We start from the raw sequence: 21,439 nt of genomic DNA on the forward strand, positions 1-21,439 counted from the left end.
ATACAGGCGTACAAAAGAGTTCGCTTCTTTTCCGTCGTCCTTTTAGTTTCCAGAAAAAAAGCTTCTACTGGACCTTAACGAAACAGAGGAATAAAGAAAGGTTGCCGCCACTTCTTCCAGCTCCGGTTTGTCCGGTGTGTTTGACGATGCCCCCCCTCCCCCCATCCCAGTCCCACCCCCCACCCCGATGTTGTTTCCTGGTGCAAATTCCACAGCAGCAAGTAGCTTAGTGCCATTCGGGTCCGTCTGGCTCCGGTGCGTTCAGGGTCCGAGTGCCAGCGGCGAGCCGGAGAGAACGGCGGTCCACGCTGGCCGGCTCCTCCTCCGTCACCAGATCACGCTGGATATACTGGTCTCTCTGGGAAGCAGCGGCAGCATGGCGTTGTTGCCGTGGGCCTCCTCCAGACTCTGCTGGCGCGGGGACTTGGACTGCGGCCGCTGCCCGTTGATGAGGGTCATGGGGATGTTGCAGTAGGTGTGCTGGTTGCCGAGCGAGGACAGCGGCGGGAGCGTGCCGCCGGGCGGCAGGTCGTAGTCGTAGCTACGGTAATAGTGTTTCTGCCTCATCTGGGTGTGGCAGGAGTTGTGAAAGGTCGAGCGCAAGTCTGGGTGTGCCGTCGCCATGGCGGTGGAGGTGGCGGCTGCCATGGAGATGGCAGAGACGGTCTGCAGCTCGCCGAAGGGGCCCTGCTCGCTGACGTCCAGCACCTGCTCGTGGGAGATGCTCAGGGGCTCCATGCGCTTGAAGGGCATCTCGTAGAGCAGCTGCTTCCAGAACTTGGAGTTGAGCTTGTTGCTGGACGGCCCGCGCCACTTGATGACCGTCAGCATCTTGATGGTGTGCTTGAGGGCCTCCACCTCCTGGTAGTTCATGATGCCGCGCAGCTCGGCGCACTCGATCAGGATGACTTTGATCTCGCCGGTCACCAGCATGTTGCGCAGCCGCGTCTCCAGCTCAAAGATACTCCACCCTCTCCGCACCACATAGCTGGGCGTCATGACGATGATGAGACGCTTGCTCTGGTCCACGCAGCGCGCCACGTCCTCGATGTAGGCTGGGTGTGCAGACAGAGAAACACATGCAGAATCGTGACCAACAATGATCAAGAAACGTCATATTTCAATACTTCTGCCTGTATTTAATCTAGACTCAACTAATCCAGCATTTAATTACTAATTTAAGGCTTCAGGAACTCTCTTGACCTCATCGCGACTCATCAGACTGCTGTTATTAAAGTCTGGCATAACGGGGAAACGGCCGTGCTTATACTGCAAAAACTCACTTCTAGGAAAGTAGAAAAACGCCTCAAGAAAACTGGAAGACTAATTTAGATTATTTAGCTTGTTTTAAGACTTCTGATCAAGAAAAGTTATCTTAGCCCTTTGGAGGAGACCATTTTTTCTTAAAACAAGATAATTGACCCTTTGTCAAGCCCTGCCCCCGTTGCCAGGTCGGACAAACTGTCATCTCTCCTGTTCACTTCCACTGTAAAAACAGGGTTTTACAACACTTCATTTCATTATTGGACCAAAGAAAATCAACAGCAACTAGATATAAATATAAAGGAACACTTCAGGTACTGTGTAGTGAGGTTAAAAAACTGAGGTTTTTGGCAAAAACAAGATGTTTTGATTAGTTTAGCTGACAGCACGGTGGAGGTGCGGCTGTCCACATAGCTTTATCCAAAACAGACATTTTTCGTAATTTATCGTTAGTTTTGGGATGAAAAGTATTCCTGTGATTCTCTCTGGGTAGTGGGTCTCACTTTTACAACCGCTTAACCATTTTAAGATAAATAAATAAACGCTTTCGCGGTTGTAGCTATGGGTTGTAGCAGCTGCCGAGCTGACTTTGTTTTGGCAGTACGGATCGGACTTCTGCCAGTTTGGGGATAAAAATACGCTGCCCTCACTACACTGTGTTCCTTTTACTAATACAAAGTTTACAAATGTAATCCAGTGATTTAAATGTTGATACAACATTTAAATGAATGATTTTTCTGATTGGTCAGTCAGGGACCAATCAGAAGGCTGACAAAGGGTCAATTCTGTCTAGGTTTGTGGAATATTAGGCTTATTTCTAGAGCAGTGTAGAGTACAAGTGGTGGTTGTCAGGCGTGGCTGCATCATTAGCTACTTTTAACCTCTCTTAACCGTGGCGAAAGGCAGAGTCAGCAGCAGGTAGACAGGATTAACCGAGCCCGTCCCAATCAGAGCACGGAGCCTCCTGTGAGCTGGAGAGAACGCTGGAGTGTGAGGCTGAGTAATATCTCCATGTGTCTGCTGGTCTTTAGGCAAACGAATGCCACGCTTCCCTCTCCGGCCTGAGAGTCGGCCGCTCCCTCCCGGTCACGCTCTGCTCCAAGCTTCGCCACGAGAGCCACCCGATTAGAGCTCGCTCGGATTTGAGAGCCGCCCTTTTACTTCGACGTGACAAGTCCGTCTCTTTGCCGTTTGGTAATTGGTCATCACGCTGGGCTTGGCGGGGACCCCGCGGCCCAGATTCCTCCTCCGTGGTTTCATGGAGCATTTGCTTTTCAGCAAGAATAAAACAAAGCAGGATAGAAAACGGACACTTTCCAATCAGCTAATGTGTAGTAGTTTTGTTTTTATGTTTTGAAGTGATTAAACTGACGGTAAATCTGCTGTCTCGTGACGCGCCGCAACGCTTTATTGCTTCAAAGATTCATTTCTTCCTTTGAGAAACTTCACAAGCCTCATAATCAAAACACTCCGTATTAATATTAATTACATGAGGCAAAGAAAAAAAAGTCCTAAGAAGAAAAAAATAAAATAGCTGCATCGTAAAAGCATTAATGTAAAGAACTTCCAGTTTCATCATCGGTGTCAAAGTTTTGAGACATTTTGAAGATTCTCAACATGAAACCGTCCGAAAGCTTATTTTTCTTCCTTTCCTGGTTTATGATGATAGGTGGAGACGTCTTACCTCCAGATTCATCTCCGCCTTTTTCAACCACAACCCTTCAGCTCGCAGCAAACAATTCCTACTTAAATTCACCTTGTTGGAGACCGTTGTGTCATATTTGAACACTAATGGCACTTTTCCTCTAGTACCTACTCGGCTCTACTCAGCTCAGCTCGGCTCAACTCTTTTCCATAACAATCCAGTACCAGGAGCAGAAGTAGGAGAGTTGGAGCGAAGCTGCTGTGACGTACTTGATCGTGTGACATAAACGAAGAAGGAAGGAGATGGTACATGTGCTGCTTTGCTGCTGGGTCTGTGGCTTGTGTTTAATATCAAGTTAAAAACTGAGAGGTAGAGACAGTTTTGGGGACAGATAATCGCAGTAACCTAGTCCTGATTTAGTTTTAGAGACCTGGAATGGTTGCTGTTTGTGTCTCTGCCTGTTCCCGTTTCTGTTTGTTTGTTTTCTCTCTTGCAGATTCCAAAGGCGTGTGTGCCCGTTGTGAGTTTTCCTGTTTCTTTCATTTCAGACTTGCAGCGGATTTTTAGTTTAGACCAGGGGTCGGCAACCCACGGCTCTGGAACCGCATGCGGCTCTTTTGCGCTGCCCTAGTGGTTCCCTGGAGCTTTTTCAAAAATGTTTGATCTTTTTTTCCTTTTTTTTTCTTTTTTCCTTCTTTTTTTCTCTTTTTTCCTTTTTTATCTCTTTTCTCTTTTTTCTTCTTTTTTCCTTTTTTTCCTTTTTTTCTTCCTTTTTCCTTTCCTTTTTAATCTCGACATTTCGACTTTTTTCTCGAAATTTCGACTTTTTTCTCGACATTGACTTTTTTCTCGAGATTGAACTTCAACATTTATCTCGACATTTCGACTTTTTTCTCGGAATTTTTACTTTTTTTCTCGACATTTCGACTTTTTTCTCAACATTTCGACTTTTATCACGAAATTTCAACTTTTTTCTCGACATTTCGACTTTTTTCTCGAAGTGCATAATGAAAAAAAAAATCCCCCAAAAAATCCCCCTGTAACTAATATAGATACATGCATGTGTTGCCTTCATTCTAAGACTTTTCATTTTTTGCGGCTCCAGACATATTTGTTTTTTGTGTTTTTGGTCCAATATGGCTCTTTCAACATTTTGGGTTGCCGACCCCTGGTTTAGACTCAAAAAAATCTGCAGTCATTCCCATCCATATAATTTCCTTAAACCACAAAAAAACATAAAAAAAGACTTCATGGTTAATAACACGGATGGCAGAAATCTGGGGAAGAAGTACCTCTAAGTAGTCTTGTATCATCCTGGAAATGATCATTGGTGAAACCTAAACATAGATATTTGCATTCAAAGTGTGATCAGAAGATTTGCAGAACATTTGCTGGCATCACAAACATCGGTTCAGAGCGCGGGGACTTTCCTCTGGCATAAACTGAGATGGTCCGCCGATGCTCTGCTGGCGATTGTGCAGCCATGTTGGCGCTGGCCAGTTTATTCCAGTCTTAATATGGGACATGTAGCATAAAAAGCAGCAGGAAAGCCTTTTATTGACGTGTTTGTCTGGTTGAAAATACTAAATACGCAGGTTGGAATAATCCATCCTACTGTGGAGTAGTATGTTACCAAACGGTAGCTCAGGAGGACGATTGTTGACACATCCCGAACCCCCTGAACAGACCAACTTTGTTTATCCGTCGCTGAGGATTATGTGTGATTATATTGCTTGTTGATGCTAATACATTCCCAATGGGAGCTAAACGTTTACATTCAGTCACAATTAACCAGGAGGCTGGCGCCATCGCGCTGGAATCGTTGCAGATTCCTCTCAATCCTCCCGTTTTTATGCCATTTTTCCCATATTAGAACAGTCCCCGGTATCAAGCACACGATCACAGCAAGGGGTTCAGTGTATAACCTTGGCACGGTGCCACTGAACGGGAACATAATTAGTAATGGTGGCGTGTGCGGCGACAGGCAGATGCAAGTATTCAAATGGAAGCTAATAGCATAATGATATTATCAAACTCATCTGTGTGATGAGTTAATCAAAGATAAGCGCGGGGCATGGCGAGAGGCTCCATTAGGGATATACTGTGGGAAAACATGCATTAATATCCATGCATAAAGAGATTTTGGATTGTGCAGCTGACACCATTACACACCAGCATGCAGAGGAGCTGGATCAGCAACATGGACCGGAGTCGGGAGGTTGCTAATTATGTTGCATATGTAATATAGATTATTATGCCTCCCACAGGCTTTAACCAGAGCAGATCATGAACTATATACCCTATATGTCAGGGCACGTTAATGCTGCCTCTTGTGTAGAGGCTGCTGACTTCATGTTCTGCACTTATGGGATGTTTACATGTATAATGGCACCGGTGGCTGTAAATAAAACCTCACATGGAAATAAGGGATTCTAGAGGCCTTATTATACCTATTTACTACTCTACAAGTAACATTTGAACCACATCCTCTCATCACAGTCCATACTGGTTCCTCTCAGGGTGAGATGCTCATCTTCCCAAAACTGGAACCGGGGTCAATTGTTGGAACTGAAAGTTATGACGTCAAATTCATGGTTTTCGAGGGTTAACTGCAAGTGAAGCGTCATCCCTGACCATAAACTCTTTATAGCAATAACCGTCATGTTTTCTTTGTGGTGACAGTTTAGTTTGGTCTAATTTTGGGCTTTAAGTGGTTTAAGTGGTGTAAATGTTCCCTGGTTTAACTAAATAGAGTGAATATGAATTTAAAAAAAGAATAAAAAGGGGTGTTTTATGTAAATTGAGGCACTCTCAGAGAAGTATCGGTCTCCTGCTGTGGAAATATCCCACTGATACAATTTAACCAAAATATAGACAGATCTGTTGGTAACCATTAAAGACACAAAACCCAACAAAGGTCCCTGAAATAACTAGACAAAAGTAATACATTTTTATTTTTATTATTTGCTATAAAATAAAATATTATCTATTATTACTTTGATCCATTTGAAGTTATTATGGTGGTTGTTGGGGTTTCATCTTTCTTTAATGGAAGGTTACTAACAAACGTGTCCATTAGTACATCAATAAAGTGTATAAAAGTGTAATAAAGTGTCTGGTTTTCTCCTGAAGGGGTTTAAGTGTCTATCAGGGAAGTTGAGGAAGGACTGTGGAGTCACATCTGACGGCATAAATGACAACCAACTAAATCCTCTTTCCTCTTTTTTGTGTTTTCTTAAGTCGTAAGACCTACGTTAGGGGGAAAAAAAGCAAAATTCTGAGTAAAACGGGGAGTAAAACTTCAAAATGACAGTAAAATCCCACCACAGACGGGCGGAACTGGAGCAGCCAGAAAGGCTTTTCAAACTGGGCTTTTATCTGGTTGGTTTGCACCGCTGCCCCTTCAGGTGAAGGAGGCTGAATTTATGGTCATTTATTGACTCTCATCCACCTGTTACAAGCAGCAATGCATCATTTTGGATCAAAAGGAACCTCCTTTAATCTTTTTTTCTTTCAAAAATGGGTTTTCACGTTGAAACTTACCTCACTTCCATAAACAAGTTAATAAAGTAAAGCTTATAGCGGACCATGAGGAGTGGGACTGGTGTCAGTTTGTGTTCAATTAGCCACTGAAATTAGCTTCTAATGATAAATGACCAATTTTTTGGGTCTTTTTCTGTTTTTAAACCCAAAATCTACACTGAAAAATCACCGTTGGTACATATTCAACTTCAGCTCGGCCGGTTTGTTAGAAAAAGCTCATCTGGGGATGATCAAATGGAAACAGTGAGGTTCTTACAGGTCTTTGTTATGCCACAACACAAACGCATAACAGAAGCCGACACACAAGGCACCACCACCGCACTGACGACAGCGACACGAGCAACACCAAGCGACACAACATTCCACACAACTTCACAGCGCCGTGAGAGAGAGAGCTTACTTCCTGTGGGGATCAAGTCCCTGTCTGGAATGAAGAGTTTATACCCATAATGCTTCTCCAGCACGTCGGGGAGGATCTCCAGGGCAAAGCGCTCCTCCTCCCTGGTCTCCTGGCTCCACTGGTCCGGGTCCACCTTGGTGTAGGACAGGTAGGCGTCGTAGTCCTTGTTGTCTGGGGGCAGAAGACGGTAAAGTTGTCAAAGTTGACTGAAATTATGACTAAATATCGTCGCCAACCACCCTTTATCACCTGAGGAAAACGAGAGGCGACGAAAATGCTGGTCATGTGACGATAACGATAATTAAATATATAATGCAATATCAAAAACGAGACTAAAATCTAGATTACAAAATAAAAACTCTGCTAAAATGTGTCTTTTCGTTGACCAAAACGAGACGAAACGTTATAACAAAGATCCTTAATATACATTTTTTAAGTTGTTTAAGTTTTTAAGTTGTTTTTTTAAGTTGTTTCCTGGTTTAAGAAAAGAAAACCGAATGTGTGCTCGAAAAAGAAAAAGATGGGGAGAAATGCGGAAAAATAAATAGACTCAAAGACTCAAATTAGAGTCTTCTGTATCTGTATCTGGAATGAATGTATTCTTGAGTCTATAAGGTAACAATAATATAATAATAAGATAACCTTGTTTGAATTGTAAAATGGGTTTGGCTAAATACAATCTTTGACTATAACTAGACTAAAATGTCATCAGTTTTCGTCGACTAAAACTAGACTAAAATGGACAATTCTGCCCAAAATCAGACTAAAATGCTCAGACTTTTAGTCGACTGAAACTTGACACGACTAAAAGGAGTATGAACGTGACTAAAACTAATAAAAACTAAAATGATAGCTTGACCCAAAGACTAGACTCAAACTAAAGTTGAAACAGGCTGACAAAAACAACACTAGTGCGAGGCACCGCATGGGGAAATCATTGAGTTATGTTACCGGAGCTTTTATTGTCTTTAGATCCCTGAAAACAGACAAAAGTTGTACACTAATACACCCCTGGATGCCCACAATCGTGGACAGAGAGCTATTCATTCAGTGTGAGACCTCATCCAGACAGGACGCCTCCATTACACTGACCTCTGGGCTCCTCCACCCATCTGAGTGCTTTTCATTACAGCTACGTCCCCACTGACAAATTATGTTGCCTTGATAGCTACTTTGCCCACTGCGGGCAAAACAAATTAGACTCCAGCCTGTGCTAAACGCCCAGCGCCGCCTGCTCGGGCCGGCACACGGCGCTGCTCCATCACCCACACGAGAGCCGAGATTGATGATGGATGTGAAGGCGTCGAGCGGAGGGAGGGAGAAAGAGCACATTGAAGGGAAGATTTCATGTTTCCCGGTAAGCTACGGCGCTGGGACGGGAGACCTGGAGGTGTCCCGCAGCGCCCGGCGACTGGAGGAACAAGATAACAGTTTATGTGTCCTGGGCAGAACAAGCACTTCATCTCGTTTGTCAGCGGCGGCGGCAGCAGCCGTGGACGCGCTCATTTCAATACGTCCTGCGGGCTCCTGACAACACATCCATAATGACTTTTATGAACCCTGCTCTTTATGTTGGAGCTGCTGAACTCCTGCGTATAAAAACCAGCCGTGTGTCGAGGCGACTCCAACTACCGCTAAGATAGTCACATACAGCTTATTTATGTAGTTTCAAACAAAGTCACACAGATATTTACTACGAGACACGTGCAAAGGTCATAAAAGAGACATAGAAAGTCAGATAAACCTGTAATAGTGTCAGATTAAATGAATGGAACTATCGATCATTTAAAGATACTTTACTCGTATGTTCTTGCCGTCATTAGAAGACTAATTCACATGATCTGTTTTGGTGCTAATGAGCAGCAAGGTTCAGGATTGCAGCCCTTCCCTTTGAGTCTGATGGTGATTATCGAGGGGTGATTCATTAGTGGGGAGAATTGGAAATGAGGACGTTTCAGCAGAGCTGGTGGTGATCAAAACAAGGCCTCGAAACGCAACGTGAGCAACATGATGCAGTGTGAAGACGTCCTGCTTTAGGAAGGAAAAGATTCAAACTGGTTTAGGAGAGTTGGGTTCCTGTGGAGGACTGGCCAGACCTTTTCTACTACTAGTACAACTACTATTACTGCTACTACTACTGCTACTGCTACTACTACTACTACTGCTACTACTCCTGGTACTGATACTACTACTGCTACTAATGCTACTGCTACTACTACTAATGCTACTACTACTGCTACTGCTACTACTACTGCTACTGCTACTACTACTACTACTGCTACTACTCCTGGTACTGCTACTACTACTGCTACTACTACTGCTACTGCTACTACTACTGGTACTGCTACTACTACTGCTACTGCTACTACTCCTGGTACTGCTACTACTACTGCTACTAATGCTACTGCTACTACTACTAATGCTACTACTCCTGGTACTGCTACTACTACTGCTACTGCTACTACTACTGCTACTACTACTGCTACTACTACTGCTACTGCTACTACTACTACTACTGCTACTACTACTGCTACTACTACTACTACTGCTACTACTCCTGGTACTGCTACTACTATTGCTTCCACTACTACTACTACTCCTACTACTACTGCTACTGCTACTACTACTACTACTACTACTGCTACTGCTACTACTACTGCTACTACTACTACTACTGCTACTACTATTGCTTCCACTACTACTACTACTGCTACTACTACTGCTACTGCTACTCCTGCTTCCACTACCACTGCTACTACTACTCCTACTACTGCTACTGCTACTACTACTAATGCTACTGCTACTACTACCACCACTACTGCTACTACTACTGCTACCGCTACTACTACTAATGCTACTGCTACTACTACCACCACTACTGCTACTACTACTGCTACTACTCCTGGTACTGCTACTACTAATGCTACTACTACTCCTGCTTCCACTACTACTGCTACTACTACTACTACTGCTACTGCTACTACTGCTACTACTACTCCTACTGCTACTACTACTGCTACTGCTACTATTCCTGGTACTGCTACTACTACTCCTGCTACCACTACTACTGCTACTGCTACCACTACTACTGCTACCACTGCTACTGCTACTACTCCTGTTACCACCACTACTACTACTACTACTACTACTATTACTGCTACTACTGCTATTGCTGCTACTACTACTACAACTGCTACTACTACTATAACTGCTACTACTTCTACTACTACTACTACTGTCATCAGACGCTTTTATCCAAAGCGACTTACATCTGACAGAACAACACAAAAAGAAATCACATGGGATCAATGCTGGTCAGACTTTTTTTGTGTATCTCTGGATGAAGGAGTGAAGGTAGAGGGAGAGTATCTGGATGAATGAGTGAAGGTAGAGGGAGAGTATCTGGATGAAGGAGTGAAGGTAGAGGGAGAGTATCTGGATGAAGGAGTGAAGGTAGAGGGAGAGTATCTGGATGAAGGAGTGAAGGTAGAGGGAGAGTATCTGGATGAAGGAGTGAAGGTAGAGGGAGCTGAGGGTAAATGTTTGGCCCCTCAAACCGAGGGGAGAGCAGATGGTTCCTGGTGAACGTCGGCCTCCTAATTTTGCCTCTTTTCATTATTCTCTCCATTTTACACCCAAGTCTCTCTCTCTGGGGCCGTGAAGACTGTCAACAAGATTCACTCACTTACCCGAGGACGGGGGAAGGGGGGGGTCTTTGAGTTTGGCAAGTGCGCAGCGCTCTTACGTGACGCCTTGTAATAATCTATCTTGTTTTTATGGCGTGCTATTCATTTTACAACATCAGGGACATGTAAAAATAATTGAAATGTAACCTCACTTAGTGTAACTAACTCTGAGGCTGAAATCCTGCTTCACTTTGGCATAAATCTGTGTGTGTGTGCATGTGTGTGTGTGTTTCCTCTGGTAGCTTTTAAATGAATGCTGTGTAGGCAGATCAAGGCTTATTTTAGAGGAGATGATTCACTCGCCTGTAGTGAGACAGAGAGGGGAGGGAAAGGAGATGCAGAGGGTGAATCACGAAGGCGGAATGACCCCCCCCTCCTTCCCCGGTATCCATCGACAAAACCTCACGCACGTCCTTTGCGTTCAGCGTCCTACATGCTGACCACAGAGGGAGAGGCTGCACTCTGCGGTCAGCACGTGCGCGGCACACGTGCCCCGTGAGCCCACGGTCGGAGCGTGACCCCGTGACCCCGTGGCGGAGGCGTAATCTCGGCGATGTCTCTGGACTCCGTCACGTTTGATAGAGAGCAGAGCTGGTCGTCAGAACCGGACCGGAGGACGAGCAGGTGGGCGGCTTTTCTCCAAGACGATGACGATCTCCTTCTATAACTCAATTACAACAGGACCTGATCCTACTTCCGGGTTTGACCAAGTAGCAAGCATGCGCTCGCACAGCAGCTCTCAAATAACGTCAATTCCTTTTCTCTGTGATAGAAGTAGAAGATTTATAAGTAATGTCCAAGGTGTCCACTGAGAAGTGGCTGCCAGGGATATTTGTGACTCCGCAGTCCACAATTTCTAGACTTCATGAGCAGGAAGAGGCGGTGGAAGAATGGTCAAAGTAAAGGAGGGACCGCAGTGTTTATTATCAACTGTAACCAAGAACATGTTCATGTTGGGTAGGAAATCCTTACATGTTCTTTGTTTGTACTATATCTAGGGCTGTGCGATTAATCGATTTTAAATCTAAATCGGATTTATTAATCAAAATTGATGTTAAAAAAGGAAAATCGGAAAATCGATGTTCCTTTTTTGCAGCTGGCTGCATTACAGACAGAGCTCATCTAGTCATCTTTGTTTGGTCAAGAAAATTGTAAATGTTGTCACTTTACTAAACTCAAGGAGGATTTACAGTATCTTTCAATTGCACTTCATTCCCAATAGGGAAATTTGTTTGCTATTTTTCTTTAAAAATAAAGATAAAATATTTTAAACAATTTATTCCATTGTCTTTTGTAGTTTTACCAAAAAAAAATCGAAATCGAAAATCAGGTTTTCAGAGAAAAAAATTGGGATTTTATTTTTGTCCAAAATCGCCCAGCCCTAACTATATCCTCTAACTTCTTCTAACCAACTTTTATTGTGAAGGAGCGTCTCTCCAGATAGTTTCCGTCCACGTTGTCCACTGAAAGGGCTCCTAGTGTTGTGTGCTGAGAAGCATCAAACATACCAGCCCTGCACCTTCATGCTGAAATAGTCTCCATGCATCTCTTCTACTTGTTAATTTTCCACCAGTTTGCCAACTTACAGAATAATTATTTGCATTGTATGTTTCTTTACACTGCAACAAGGTCGTTCCCCTTTGGTTCCCTCTTGGAGCCAATCCCAATCTTCACGGACCCCCCCAAGTTACACAGTACTTCATATTTTAAAGACATGCTAAGCAGAACACAGCAGGTAATGAGATAAGGTGGGCATGTTCTAGCTAGCTTCCCAGGCCTCCTCCTTCCAGCCGTTTGCAACATGGAGCTGCGCAGTACGAGGGAAAGGAGGCTTCAAAGGCACTTAGAGAACCCATGCGTGATGTCACAAGGGGTTTGTCCAGTTCTTATAGTCTTTGGTCCATCAAACACAAAAAAGCAATTTATTTTGTCTGAAAAGCTGGCGACAAAGCAACTGTGCAGGTTTGCTGTTGGGGCTACTGCATACATGTGGGATGCACTTCAGGTCTGATGTGTGCAAGATGTGAGACTGATCAAGTCCAGGACTCCAAACACGGGCCAAGTTTCATAACTCCCCTCTGGTCTGACAACACCGGCCTCCGTATTTACGGCGGTGCGTTGATGAGCCCCCACCTCTCCGTCCGGCCGCTCAGCTGCCGATTATTGATTCCTCCGACACTCACACAATGTGACCAGTGAGCAGTCTTTAACTAAATTGCATCGCCGTCCCATAGCCGACGGTCCGCCCTATTGTTACGTACGGCTTATGAATCTACATCTGGCAGAGGTGGGAAGGAGGGAGACGGTCAATTAGTACTGCTCGTGATGAAATGGCGGCGCCGTCTTGGCAGCGCGTGCAGAGTTATGCTCGGTGTGCAGCCGAGACACTGGCTTAAGGGCTTTGGTGGTGAGAAACGCCTGTGTCTGTGCAGCTATATCTCACGTGCAGCAGTTCACCACGGAGACGAGTCCTCGGTAAACCCCTTCCTGTTGTTTCTTTCAACATCGTGTGCACACACCTCCGAGCAGGTGTGAGCCAGTGGGGGCAGTGCAGAGATGTAATCGGCCGCGGCGTGGAGCGGAGCATCAGCGGCCTCCCGAGGACTCCCGGAGCAGCGCGCTGTGTCTTATTGGACTTGATCCCTTATACGGGGGGAACAAATTGAAAATCTGTTTCCCTCTCCAAGCACTCGTTCTGGTGGCACAATTAAAGGAGACAATTGCAGTTTGGCTGCAAGCTCAAGGCATGCCGACATCCCCCCCTCCCGTCCGACTTTTCTTTTTTGTTTTAAAAGAATTGTCTCTGGCTCATTTATTACAGCATAGTTCCCCTTTTTGCTGCTAGAAGTCCAACACAACCTGAGGTAATGACTGAAGGAGGAGGGGGCCAGAATACGTTTTAACAAACATAACTCTCCAGCTGCCTCTCTTTCCACTTTGTGCAACCCCTCAGCCTCTCCGAACTAATCTCATTCCCCCAGAATTCATTGTAGCGCCGGTGCTTGAGAGACTCATTACAGGGGAATCAAATTAAAACTTGCTCCTTGTCTCAGTTTGATGCATTCTCAAGCTAAGACTCATCCACCAGGTCCAATCAAAAGCTTTTTTTTTTCAGTTGTTTTTTTTTTTTTTTTCCTTTTTTACTACTGCTGATGAGGCCTGGGAGTTAATGTTTCGTCTGGCATCGGGGCTGAGTTTAGATTTGCTTTATTGGGAGTGTTCAGCAGAATATATTACCCTTCCAATCATGCACTCACTCATGAGCTATTGGCGAAACACGCATGAGGAAAAGACCCACACGAGCAGCCGCCAACCTGCTGCGCCCAAACTCAGCGGCAGGAATAAACAGAGATGCAACTAAAATAAAAAAAACAACTGAAGATAAAGGGGAGGACAGATTTCCAATGTCTCTGAAAGGTTTAAACTAATCTGCACCTTGTGACCATTCAAATGCATAAATAACAACTAGAAGCCACTGCAAAAAAACCCTCTAATTTCCATAATGGATTTCTCTCTGTGTGTCAACTCAGGAATCAGACTGTTTGCAGCTTTTAAACTTCACCGCTGCTCCGTACACGCCCAAGTTGATGCCTCAGAGGCCGTTTCACACGTTTCCATCGGTGTGTGTGATGATGCTTCGCTCGGTCTCAGCTATTCTTTCCACCCGTGCTCGTCTCACGACATCCAAACACGTCCACAGCAGGTGCCGTGGTGCTAAACTGTGAAGCCTTGCCTGCTGGATGTTTTGAAACAGCTGAGGGAATCCTAGCTCGTTGCTGTTTAGTGGACAATATACCAAATATTTTATTCTTTTTTTTATCTATACAAAAATACATTCAGAAAAGAAAAGGAAAATAAGTAACAATCATTTTTTTTCTCCTTTCTTCACTTTTTTTATGGAATGTGTGTGTGTGTGTGTTAATTAATTTGTTTGGTTCTCGGAAGAAAAAAAAGAAAGGTCAAATGAAAATTTGAAATGAAAAAATAAAATAAAATAAAATGAAAACAGATGACAAATCAGGTGTAGAAAGTTGATGAGTGGCGACCAGATGGAGAGGGTTCTAATACTGAATGTTTTTCAATTGTGCTATGTTTATTTTTCTCTTGTATTTCCAGCTCATGAGGATAGTTTTCTTGGCGATAGTTAGGGCTAAAAGGATTGATTTATTGTTTGAATTTGTCAGATTTATTGTTGATGTGTCGCCAAGTAAGCAGAGGGATGGAGATAAGGGCATGTGGCATTCAGCTTTATATTTAATGAAATCTAAAATCCCTGAATGGGAGAACAGGTTTTTCTGACTTCGCCTACTATGTGAAGCTTTTCTGTTGCAGCCAATGAGTCATTTAAACAGAGCGTGTGTACATTTACATAAAAAGCGTGCCACCTGCAGCTTTGAGACATGGAAAATAGCCCAGGTGTGTTTTCTAACTAAAACTCCATCTGTGATGCGGCAGCACCGGTTCCCTCGACTAAAGAGAGGATGTTCCTGCGTTAGCTGCTTTAGAAATCCGGTATCACACGTTTTCATGCCTTTTTAGGAGATAATTCCTGCTGGTATCTCATCTCACCTCCGTCGATGTCCTCGCTGCCGAAGTGGTTTCTGTAGAAGAGCATGAGCTCGATCCTGTAGCACTTGTACAGCGTCACCAGGCAGATGAGCAGCAGCAGGATGGCTCCCAGACCTCCGGCCAGCTCCACCGTGTACATCAGCTCTGCTACGGTTCCCAACACAGTGAGAGGGAAGAAGAGACGGACACATTTGAAAGGTCTGTTGACATGAAATTAAGTAAAGCTGCATCACCGACAGATCAAAACTAGCCCGTCTCCCTGGAGCGGTTTAAACTAGTCTCCTGTGTCTCAAATGTGACTAATGTCTCCAGGTTTGTTGGACCAGCAGAGGCAGGTGACCACCCGCCCTGAAACAGTCTCTGCTGGAGGTCTTTGAGCCCGGTTAACTGTGTTTTTACCTCCACTGTCGCCTTGTGCTTTATCGGGATGTGCTGTAGAAACAACCCCTTTAAAAATAAACCAAATATTGTTTTTTCTGAAGCTGGAAAAGATTAAATATTCACTGAAGGGTAGTTGCAACAAATTTTATAATAAGTGGCTTCCCTTTCTTACATTCTTCCACTCTCTCCAGTCCCTGCCTCCTGATTGACGGATCCCCCCTCCCTCTCTTCTCTCATTCCTCTTTTTCTTCCTCCTTTTTATTTATCTTTTTATTTACTTTTCTTTTGTTTTTGGGTTTTTTTTTTCTTTTTTTCTCCCCCTTTTTATTCATCTATTTTTTTAATTCATACTGTTTAGCTTTAATACTTAAATATTACTTATATATAAGAATATAATAATTTTCATGTATTTGTCATTATTTTGTGTGGATTTTTTGTTCTGTTCTTAATCCAAAAAAAAAAAAAAAGGAGGTAGACTGTATATCGTTTTATGTTTATTCCTGTTCAACTGTGCCTTACCCCCTAATAAAAATATAAAAAAAAAATAAAAAAATAAACCAAATATTCCATAAATCGAGTAAAAATTGTTTAATTTCAAGCAAAAATAGCTTGTTCTCGACTACAATTCTTAAAACTATCAAAATAGAGGTGTTTTTACTGTCTTAGAGATGGGTTTTTGCAGCGTGTGATTCCACCAAGGTGAGGATTGGATGGGAGGAGTTTCGTTCCCCAGACCCAATTACTGATTTGCTTGAAACTCCCCAGCAGTCAGTTTGAACAGAGACACCTTTCTAGGTTTGAAGTGAAATGTCTTCTTGATCTCAGAAAAGCAAGTCCAGTGGTCTTGATCCCATCCTACGAGAACTATCACGACCTTGAAGACCGAGCCGACGCCAGAAAACTGGGATGAAATGTATTTATTTAACTCTAATTTTAGACCTTTTTTGGATGAAGTGACTTGAGTTGACTGATTTTAATTGGCATTACACACATGAATGATTTGGATCACATTTAAACCCTTGAAAAAATTAAAATTTTAAATATCAGGAAGCTATACTTCCTACTGTCCTTACTGTGTTGTCTGCTTTTTAATTCATGTGCATTATTTTGAAAGGGCTGAGCTTTAAAAGAAGCCCCCTTCTACGCGACGACTTCATCACACCAGGTCGTCTTCATCGTGTTGCTCTCTGAAGCTCGACTAACTGGGGTCTATAGGAGAATACAGCCTTTTCTCCTCATCTTGTCTTTGGATCATTGCATCCATTTCAAGGTCATTAGCATTCATCAAAACTGTTTGAAACGGCACATTTAATTGTGTTCATTCGGAGAGATTGGCCAGTAGATCTGGGCCATCTTGCAGGAGCCTAAGTCTGGTGCAAATACAATTAGAAGCTTATTGCTGCATAATAAAGACAAAAGTATATATTTGTACATTCTTTTCTTATGAAAAGACAAAACAAATGTGCTTCCGACATTTCCTTCCACTTTTCCTGAATAGTCGGAGGGATAAATCTTTTGTCGGTGACATTAAGCATTTTTTTTATTGCAGAAATCCGATACGGAAAGACAGCATTTATTCTCCTACACTTTTCCCTCCGACTTACAGCTGCTCGCTGCTCTTATACGCCACAGCAGCACATCCATAAGTAATCAAAAGGTGATGCATGATGCAGCCATGACAGATAAGAGAGGCTGGAGCAGCCGGCGTTACAGGACTCCGGCTTGTGAGATGACTTCTCCGTACCTCTGCGTTTGTTTGCATGCATCTCCCGCCGCCGCGTTCATTCCGTCTACATTTCTGTCAGCTCTCCGAGCTCTTCCTCTCCGTCTTTTGGCGTGGTTTCATTCCGGCTTGATTGGATCCGGATGGCGCATAACTCAAGAGAGGACTGAAAGATCTGCCGCTTCCACACCCGTCATCCAAAACCGCCTTCCAGCTTCCACTCGGATAATAAGAATAAAATAAAACTCACACCGGAGCAACCGGTGTGACAATAGCATGTGACAGATCTGGCCGCCGCGCTTATGAAGATCGGTTGCGTGTGCCGAGCCGGACTGGGAGCTGAACCACCTGATGGATCGTCCCCGCTGCACCCTGATGGGAGCTCACGGGGGAAAGAGATGAAAAGCATCACGGGGAGCTAAATCTGAGGAGCTGCTGGTCTTCAGTGCCGATTACTTGCTTTTATGTCACATTGGCGCATCGCTGGTGCCGTCTCTAAGAGGTCAGAGGATATTTTCCCCGACAGGACGATGGACTCGACCATTAGTCTCCACGCCTTGGTGGGTTGCCTTGAAAACAAAGTCGTTTGCTTTGCCTTGACTTGATTTTCTTTTAGTTTTTTTGGCGGATGTCACTCCATCTTTTGCAGTCGCGGTTACGCCTCGCAAAGTCCGGGCGGTCAGCCTTCATTGGCTGACTAATGGAGGGCGGTAAAAGCCGGGGCAGAGCCGCACGTACGCATGAACACGGACGGAGAGGGCCGGCATGGTTCACCATCCATCACCGGGTGGGGTTTAACCTATCCGGAGCCCCTCCACCCCTCCACCCCTCCGTGCCGGCCATCAGCCTGACAGCTCCCATCATGAGGGACGATCCTCCGGAGCAGTGACGACCTTCGGCCGAGCTCGCCGACGGACGTGTGAACTCGTGTTGTTTCTGCAGCCTGTTTCAGTTTTAGTTTTAGTCTAGTCTTTGGTTCAAGCTATCATTTTAGTTTTTAGAAATTTTAGTCATGTTCATACTCCTTTTAGTCGTGTCAAGTTTCAGTCGACTAAATGTCCGAGCATTTTAGTCTTATTTTAGTCAGAATTGTCCAGGACCATTTTAGTCTAGTTTAAGTCAAATATTGTGTTTAGCCAAACCCATTTTATAATTCAAACAAGGTTATCTTATTATTAGGAATGGGTGATATTTTACCGTTCACGATAAACCGTCAAAAATATTCCCCACGGTAAGAATTTGTCATCTCACGATAAAAACGATAAATTCCCGTTGATGATGTTTTTGTGTAAAGCCGGATTTAAGGAAGGAAGGAAGGAAGAGAGGAAGGAAGAGAGGAAGGAAGAGAGGAAGTAAGGAAATGAGCCTGAAAGAAAGAAAGAAATTAGCAAGAAAGAAAGAAAGAAAGAGAAATGAGCCAGAAAGAAAGAAAGAAAGAAAGAAAGAAAGAAAGAAAGAAAGAAAGAAAGAAAGAAAGAAAGAAAGAAAGAAAGAAAGAAAGAAAGAAAGAAAGAAAGAAAGAAAGAAAGAAAGAAAGAAAGAAAGAAAGAAAGAAAGAAAGAAAGAAAGAAAGAAAGAAAGAAAGAAAGAAAGAAAGAAAGAAAGAAAGAAAGAAAGAAAGAAAGAAAAAAGGATAATTTCCTGTTGATGACGTTTTTGTGTAACAAACATGGCGGATCTAATAGATTTATAGTTAAAAAGATGGAGTTGAATTGGTATTTTTTTTATCGTCATTTTTATCGTTATTGGGATAAATGCCAGAAATTATCGTGATACATTTTTTTGTCCATACCGCCCATCCCTACTTATTATTATATTATTGTTACCTACTCAAGAATACATTCATTCCAGATACAGAAGACTCTAATTTGAGTTTACAACATATTTATTTTTCTGTATTTCTTTCCATCTTTTTCTTTTTCGACGACACATTTGGTTTTCTTTTCCGCGTCTATGTAGGAAAGTCTATCCAAAGATGGTTTCTTCTTCTTCTCCCATTCCCAGAGCAGATCCCTGCATTTCTCTATGTAACTTTGTTATTAATGTACGTGAACCTAGAGCTCTGCGTTAACGGCATCAGCCTCTAACCTGCAGCTGCATCTTCTGGATCTGATTCCCCGCTGCAGCGACTGGGATTGAGGACTAACGTCACCCAGCAGCAAAACTAAACCAGAGGAAACTACTGAAAACATGGATGTTAACGATCTTTGTAGAACATTTTGTCTTGTTTTGGTGAACGAAAACGAAGACACATTTTAGCAGAGTTTCTATTTATTTAGTAATCTACATTTTAGTCTCGTTTTTATTCATCTACGATATTGCATTATATATTTTATTATCGTTATCGTCACATGACCAGCATTTTTTCGTTGCGTCTCGTCTCGTTTTCCTCAGATGATTAAGGTTCGTTGACGACGATATTTAGTCATAATTTTCCTTGATGAAAGCAACTTTAGTGTGTGCACAAACAAAAAGGCCTAAAAACTTCTCCAACCCCCCGCCCGTGCCCTCTCCACCTCTGCTCTGCCCTCTGCAGCGCTGATATCTGGACGTCCTGACGGGCCAGCTGCTCCTCCAGCAGCACAGATTACAGCGGCGCAGGCCAACTCTTCCCCGCCTGCGATCCATATTGTAGCAGCGCTGCAGAGGGACTGATTAAGACAAATTAGCTCCTGATGACTAAAAGGCTGGATTTGATGGAGCTGCGTGGCATCGGGGCAATTCATCACCGCTCTGTCTTTTTCACACTTGAAGAAAGAGTTTGTTGCTGCTGTAAGAGGGAAGCAGTGAAGAAAAGTTTGCGGCCGATGGAATGTGAGGAGGAAGATGCCGGTCAGGGTTTCTCGGCTACAGGAAATAACCCGATAAGTGCAAATTAGGACGGATATTCACGCTGCACGCACCGCTTCGGCCTCATTGATGCCGCGCGATTCAAAGGGTCTGGAAGAAACGCTCAAGCTGAGACGACCAAATTCACTTTGAGATGCGAGAGACAAGCCGAAGCCACTGTTTGCCCTTTGAGAGGCGGCGTAAACACCGACAGATCTCACGCTCCACCGAGAGCACATGTGGGGGGGGAGAAGGAATAAAAGAGACCCTGAAAAAAAAGCAGGAAACGAGACGATTTCCTGTAGTCGCGCAATCACGCGGGCTAATCTTCTCCGGCTTATTTGGAGATTCGGCTGCGCGGCGTAAACCCCCGTTAATGTGGCAAACGGAGGGGAACTGGGCCGGCATCAAAGCTGGATCCCAGGCTTCAAGCTTTAAAGAGAGGAGGACTATCTTATATGTAAATGTATTCAACGCTGAGATCTTAAAGCCTGCAGAGACCCCCCCCCCCCCCCCCCCAACCCAGCTGAAATAACCAAACTAAAAGAAAAAGACAGACTGCATCTCTATTTCAAAATCATCATGTCGTCCTTAATTAGGCAGGGTGAGAAAAATAAAGAGCCAGACATGTTTGATGGAGGCAGTCAAGGATGGAGGAGGTCATCGCCAGGCGAGCTACACATGTCACCTGTCACAGCAGCTCAGACTGCCCCCCCCTCCTCTAAAAGTGATTGTTTCTCCCCTGCAGGATAGTGCTTTCTCCGGCTGAGGTGGGTGAATAAGCCTTTTGCACTATCCACCATCCCATTATTTCCTCCCTCAGGCAGAAACAAGTGGTCATTTCCCACAATCCTGCTCGCAGCTCTCCCTCGTATCAGCACAGGGCTGCAGGAGATTCTCTCCTCTGCCAGGGCCAAGGCCTGCGGTATTAAATTGCGCTCTTCACACATGCTGTTATTTAATACCGGAGGTTGTCTGTTAACCCGCCGGACTCGTGGTAGAATAGCATTCTCGCTTTAAATCACATCCCGTGAGCGATGGCTGGCCTCACCTTTCTTGACGAGTTGAATGCTGGCCTGCTGGCGCCCGTTGCCGTTCTCCACGTAGCAGGAGTAATTTCCCAGGTCGCTCTCTTCCAGGGATTCGATGGTCAGAGAGATGGAAACCTCCTGTTCGCCGAGGTGTTCCCGGATTGTCCTGGAGGGGCAGCAGAGAGCGTGATTTGACCCTTTTATTCTTGTCTGAATGTGTGTATCTTCATCCTGATGATGCATTGATACACGCGGCTTGAGGAAAGACAAATAACCAAACCAATTCAAAACAAATAACTAGGTTTGAATGGAAACGTATGAGAACTTGGCACAGCGGCCAACGCCCCTGCAGCAGAGTACCAGGGGCCC

The 21,439-nt window shown here is 44.1% G+C and overlaps 1 protein-coding gene across 2 annotated transcripts in view; it reads right to left on the reverse strand.

The window, feature by feature from the left end:
• Positions 1–196: 196 nt before the first annotated feature.
• Positions 197–21,439, reverse strand: part of LOC133425192 (interleukin-1 receptor accessory protein-like 1) — a 298,716-nt gene continuing 277,473 nt past the window's right edge. The window contains exons 8-12 of one of the 2 annotated variants that reach the window (XM_061715900.1): positions 21,091–21,236; positions 15,107–15,253; positions 6,852–7,022; positions 4,201–4,245; positions 197–1,055 (exon numbers count right to left, since the gene is read on the reverse strand). In XM_061715900.1, coding sequence (XP_061571884.1) covers positions 328–1,055; positions 4,201–4,245; positions 6,852–7,022; positions 15,107–15,253; positions 21,091–21,236 — 1,237 coding nt within the window. In that variant the 3' untranslated portion in view covers positions 197–327. The remainder of the gene's footprint in view (positions 1,056–4,200; positions 4,246–6,851; positions 7,023–15,106; positions 15,254–21,090; positions 21,237–21,439) is intronic. The other variant, XM_061715901.1, reaches the window with a different exon arrangement.

The sequence above is a fragment of the Cololabis saira genome, chromosome 24, assembly GCF_033807715.1.
Source record: "Cololabis saira isolate AMF1-May2022 chromosome 24, fColSai1.1, whole genome shotgun sequence".
Lineage (NCBI taxonomy): Eukaryota > Metazoa > Chordata > Actinopteri > Beloniformes > Belonidae > Cololabis > Cololabis saira.